Source organism: Echinops telfairi, unplaced genomic scaffold (genome assembly GCF_000313985.2).
Source record: "Echinops telfairi isolate 266 unplaced genomic scaffold, ASM31398v2 ScPeMD7_17;HRSCAF=63, whole genome shotgun sequence".
NCBI lineage: Eukaryota > Metazoa > Chordata > Mammalia > Afrosoricida > Tenrecidae > Echinops > Echinops telfairi.
The window spans coordinates 8,046,635-8,052,674 of NW_022103914.1; the positions used below are offsets into that span (position 1 = coordinate 8,046,635).

Here is a 6,040-nt window from a genome sequence, read left to right on the forward strand (position 1 = left end):
TGCCAAAATAAAATATTGATGATTTTTACTGTGGTTCATTGTGACTTAGATACACTACCTCAAGAACAGAAATGTGGGTGAGTGGAGACAATGGACGGTGTGACACATGAAATCACAACAATGATATATAATTGATCAGGGATTCAAGAGGGTGGGAGGGTGGAGGAGGGAGAGGGGGGGAAAAGAGCCAATCCCAAGGGCTCAAGTAGAAAGAAACTTTTGGAAATGTTGATGGCAACATATGTACAAGTGTGCTTAATACAATTGAATGATGGATTGATGTAAGATTTGTAAGAGTCCCCCAATAAAGTGATTCATTTAAAAATTTTAAAAAATGAACTATCTGTGTTCAAGACACTTTCTTAGGATTGGTCTCTGGGTCAGGTAAATCCATCTGATGCAGATTTAACTCTAATGGTCCTGTATGTGTGTTTATCCAAATACTGTGTTTTTTACAAGAACATTGGCAGAAAGTAAAGCTGTGGAGTTGCTGGTCTGCCTGTCCCCAAAGGGCGGGACTGGGAGTTAGGGCCCCTGTTGGCTTCTCCCTCCTGCAGGACTGGCCAGGTTTCCAAGCCCTCCCTCCTTCGGGACAATGCCCCTGGGTGTGGTCCCCGTGCCAACAGGAAATGCCTGGGCGGCTGTCAGTGAGGTCCTCCGGTTAGTTCTTATCAGCAAGCTCTGAACCCAGGCCAAAAATGCAATCTTTAACCCTTAGGCAGCTGTCAGGCCCCTGAAGCTAGAACCACGTGAGGGACTGGGGCCTGCTTTGTAAAGCGTCCTCTGGCCACTACCGGAAGAATTCGAGATGGGTCCTAATGGCAGGGAGGGTGTTGGCTAACTTAGGATGCATTGGTACAATCTGAAGTGTTCCCCACGAGAGGAAGTCCTGATGCCCGCCTTTGCTGCCCAGGCCGCTGGCTGCTTCTCCCCATCTCTCACCCTCTCCACAGTGCCTCTGCCATCTGCCTTTCTCTGCCTGTCTGTCAGGAGGGAGGGAGGGCCTTCGCAGGGCTGGCTGTGGCCTCTGCTCCAAACAAGCTTGCTCTCCAAAGCCCAGCTCAGGCATGATTTCTGAAAGTCTTACCCGACACCCCCACAGGCAAGTGAGATGTCTCCAAAGCACTTTAACCTTCCTCGACTCTAGTACACATCCCATTTTTATGGCCCCCGAAAATCCATTTATTGTACTCAGTAAATAACTTACTATGTGGCAGGCACTGAGCAAGGGGCTGAGGGCACAGGGGTGAGGGGCAACACCGGCTGGCACAGCCCGTCCAGAGACGGGTGAAAACGACAGTATTCTGCACCTGCGCTCGCTCACTCGAGGGCGAGAAGGGAGGCTGTCTGGTCTCAAGAAGATTTACAGCCTCAACAAACAGACCTTTTTACAGGTTTTTCTCTTTTTAAAACTTTTATCTATTTCTTTATTTTTTGTCATTGGTTTTTGTTGTTGTCGTTTTGTTTTCTTTTTGTCACTTTGTTTTACTATGTCTTGTTTTTTTGTACATATGATTATCTCTGCAGGTCTATCTAGATAAGACAGGCCGGGTGAACAGTCTGGAGGAGAAAACTACCGGACCGATGGTTCCGGAGGGACATGGGAGAGGGGGAGGGGGGGGAAAGGAGATGGTGTTGACCAACCCAGAGACAAGGAAACAACAAGTGATCCAAAATCAGTGGCAAGGAGGGTGTGAGAGGCCTGGCAGGGATTGATCAAGGGCAATGTAACCGAGAGGAATTACTGAAACCCAAACGAGGCTGAGCATGATAGTGGGACAAGAGGAAAGTAAAAGGAAATAGGGGAAAGAACCAGGAGGCAAAGGGCATTTATAGAGGTCTAAATACAGGCATGTACATATGTAAATATATTTATATATGACGATGGGGAAATAGATCTATGTACATATATTTATTTGCTAAGTATCCAGGTAGCCAACAAACATTGGGCCTCTACTCAAGTACTCCTTCAACATAAGAACACTTTGTTCTAATAACCTGGCATTCCATGATGCTTACCTTCTCCGACACAGTCGCTGAAGACAAAATGGGTACATATGCAAATGTGGTGAAGAAAGTTGATGGTGCCCGGCTATCAGAAGACATAGTGTCTGGGGTCTTAAAGGCCTAAAGGTAAATACTCAGCCATCTAGCTCAGAAGCAACAAAGCCCACATGGAAGCACACCAGCCTGTGTGATCATGAGGTGTTGATGGGATCAGCTATCAGCCATTAAAGAACAAAAACTCATATCATTGTGAATGAGGGGGAGTGTGGAGTGGAGACCCAAAGTCCATTTGTAGGCAACTGGACATTCCCTTACAGAAGGGTCAGAGGGAGGAGATGAGCCAGTCAGGGTGCAGTATAGCAACAATGAAACATAAAACCTTCCTCTAGTTCTTAAATGCTTCCTCCCCCACCACTATAGTGATCCCAATTCTACCTTACAAATCTGGCTGGACCAAAGGATGTACACTGGTACAAATAGGAACTGGAAACACAGGGAATCTAGGACAGATAAACCCCTCAGGACTATGAATGAGAGTAGAGATACAAGGAGGGGAAGGGGAAGGTGGGGTAGAAAGGAGGAACTGATCACAATGATCTACATATGGACAACAGAAAAATGGGTGAAGGGAGACGTCGGACAGTGTAAGACATGAAGAAATAATAATAATTTATAAATTATCAAGGGTTTGGGAGAGAGGGAGGGGGAAAATGAGGAGCTGATACCAAAGGCTCAAGTAGAAAGAAAATTTGAGAATGCTGATGGCAACAAGTGGACAAATGTGCTTGACACCATGGATGGATGGATGGATTGTGCTAAGAATTGTATGAGCCCCCAATAAAATGATTTATTGAAGAAGAAAAAAGAATTTTATGGTTGGGGGTCACCACAATATGAGGAACTGTGTTAAAGGGTTGCGGCATTAGGAAGGTTCAGAACCACTGCTCTAAGGGTTCTTGTGGAGTGCTATAGACTAGGGGTTGGGCTGCTAATGGCAAGGTTGGCAGTTCAAACCCACCAGCTGCTCCGAGGGAGAAAGATGAGGCTTTCGGCTCCCATAAAGATTTACAGCCTTGGAAACTCGACACAGGGTTGCTATGACTTACAGTTGACTTGATGGCAGTGGGTTTGGCTTGGGGTGGGTTTGTAGGGCTTCTTAGCTTGGGGTCCATTCTTCCATGGAACCCATAGCTGAATTTCAGGGGGTTCATAAATTCTTTAAGATCAATTGAGAATGCATGGGTGGGTGTGCATGCACATTTATATTAGTTAGAGGTAAGGTTTTCTACATATTCCCAAAGGGTCAAAGGAAAAGTTAAGAACAAATTACTTAAAAAAAAGAAAAGGTTGATGTATCTAAACTGGGTCGAAGGTGGGTGGAGAGGAAGGCAGCAACTGTTAAAAGTGGCCCAGCTTCGGAAGGCAGATGCTGAGCCCGAGGGTGGGAGAAGCCACAATGAAGACGAAATCAAGAAAACTGTGACTCTACAAGACAGATTGTGTCCAAAGATCCTGCCTTGGGGCCTGGTGGGGATGTGACACTCTATGGAGTGGGGCATCTCTTCGCGGCAGAGAGATTGTTTGGAGAGTAAATTATTTGGGAGAAACAGTGACGAAACACATCATCAGAGGAGTGAAGGAGCTAGGGAACTCCACGCCCATGTCCTTGGGAGTCAAGGGCAGAGATGACCACTTACAAACACATAGGTCACCCACCAGGACCCTCACAGGCCAGAAGGCAGGGATCCTGGATAGGAGTTCCCCCAATGCTGTAGACAGGAACTGAACTGGCAGGGCACCGTGGGCACTTATTGCTAAACTATGTGGCCTGGTGACATAAGGTTAGGTGTTGGGCTGTGATCCAATCACCAGCCAGCTCTGAGGGAGCAAAACAAGGCTTTCTACTCCCATAAAGAGTTCCAACCCGAGACACTCACAGGGGCAGTTCGACACTGTGCACTACAAGGTCGCTTTGAGTGTGAATCGACTCAAAGCCAGTATGTGGCCGGGAGTACATTTCCCCATGTGAAATCGATTTTTTCCTTTTCATTTGACCCTTGAATCTTGTCTTAATTGCTTTTCATTTTCTAGGACTTCATTTTACCCACTTTATTCTTTTTTATTTCGTTTGGCAACATATTTATTTTTGTGATGGTTTATTGAATATTTGTTCTGTCTCCTATTGGACTGTCATCTTTACATGGGCAGGCTCCATGTCTGTTTTTCCCATGTGTCTGAACCCTAGCACAACACCTAAGAAATGTTTCATTCCTTCTGTGAGCGGTGACAACTTACGAAAGAAGACTGGACCAGTAAAATGGTGCAGCCACTGGAAAACAGCCTGGCAGTTCTTCAAAAGGTTAAACACAAGAGGCACATAGGTCCCACTCTTCCCATGTATAGAAGAGAATTGAAAGCCTATGTCTGTATAAATACATGTATGTGAACATTATTCACAATAGCCCTAAGCAAACAAACCCCAAATTCGTGGCCATCAAGTCCACACCGACTCAGAGCGACCCTATAGAACAGGAGAAATGCGGCTGTGTGTTTCTGAGACTGTAACTCTTTACAGGAGGAGAAAACCTCATCTTTCTCCTGAGGAGTGGCTAGTAATTTTGAACTGCTGACCTGGCAGTTAGTAGCCCAACACATAAATGGAATCCAAATGTCCATAGCTGTTTTTTGTTTTTTTAACATTTTATTGTGGTTAGGGTGAAGGTTTACAGAGCAAATTAGTTCCCCATTCAATTTATACATATTTTATTTCATGATATTATTTGCGACCCCCCTCAATGCTTATTCCTCCTAAAGATTTTTAATTTCATTTGTAATGACTTCCAACTTTCCTAGATTCATACTTGGTGCATTCCAAGTTCCGATGATTACGTGATGTTTGCAGCTGTCTCTGCTCGTGTTGAGTGGTGTCCCACCAGCAAATGAAGGTCCTGACTGCTCCATCCACGTGCGCATGCTCGACTCCACTTTGAGAAGGTAACTAACTCTTCCTCATATGTTGACGGCCTTCCCACCTGAGGGGCTTATCTTCCGGCTCTGGCTCTGGCTGTGGCAGAGTTGTAGCTATTCATGTGGCGTAACTGACAATGTTTGATGTTACCCATAGGGTTTTCAGTGGGTAATTCCTCTGAAGGGAGCAGCCTTCAGAGTCTGTTCATAGTCTGGAAGCTCTGTCAACACCTGCGCACTTTGGGTGACCTGCTGGCATTTGAAAGACCGGTGCCATAGCTTCCAGCATCACAGCAACACACAAGCCACCACAGTACGACAAACTGACAGACAAGGGATGGATGTCCTGAATAGTCACGGAATGATACAATTTTAAAAGGTGAATTGTGTGGTACATGAATGATATAGCCATATCCATAAAAGCTCGTATTTTAAGGAGTAGAACTCAAAGGAAATTATACAGCTGGGTCCGGCTTTAAGCAGACTTAAAAACTGACAGGAGCCCTGGTGGCATCTAACTCAAAGATTGGTCTTTAGGACCCATGGGGGAAAGACTTCGCGATCTGCTTCCTATAAAGACAGCCAAGAAAACCGTGCAGGGCAGTTCTATTCCGTTCGCCACATGGTGTCCTTGTGAATGGAAAACGACTGGAGGGCACCCCACAACATTAAAATCGATCCGAAAATTCAAATATGATGATTAATGTCTTCAAAACAAACTTGTGTCGCCAGAAGACACGTAGCTGGATGGGGAGGGAAGGATTCTCAAGACAAGCAGGCTTCTTGGTGGCGGACTGTGGGTTAGGGTGACATCTGGACCCCTTTCGGAGGGAGACTGAGTGGGGCACAGAGAAGAGAGCGGAAGATTCGTGGGGTGTGTTCGCCAGCACGTGTCTTCCTTCCTTCGCATTCTTGAAAGGAGTTGGGGCCGGCCCCCCCCGCATCTCGACACCCACCCCCCGAGCCCACGCACAGCACCGGGCGCCAAGATGTGTAGTCTTGGGCTCAGGCAAGATGAGTTACTGCAGCACAAAGTGCCGGACGGAGCCCCGGCCGCCGCTCCGCC

The 6,040-nt window shown here is 46.4% G+C and overlaps 1 protein-coding gene across 1 annotated transcript in view; it reads left to right on the forward strand.

Moving 5' to 3' along the window:
* Nucleotides 1-4,974: 4,974 nt before the first annotated feature.
* Nucleotides 4,975-6,040, forward strand: part of TMEM44 (transmembrane protein 44) — a 38,945-nt gene continuing 37,879 nt past the window's right edge. Inside the window, 1 exon segment of the mRNA XM_045287581.1 lies at nucleotides 4,975-5,001. Coding sequence (XP_045143516.1) covers nucleotides 4,979-5,001 — 23 coding nt within the window. The 5' untranslated portion in view covers nucleotides 4,975-4,978.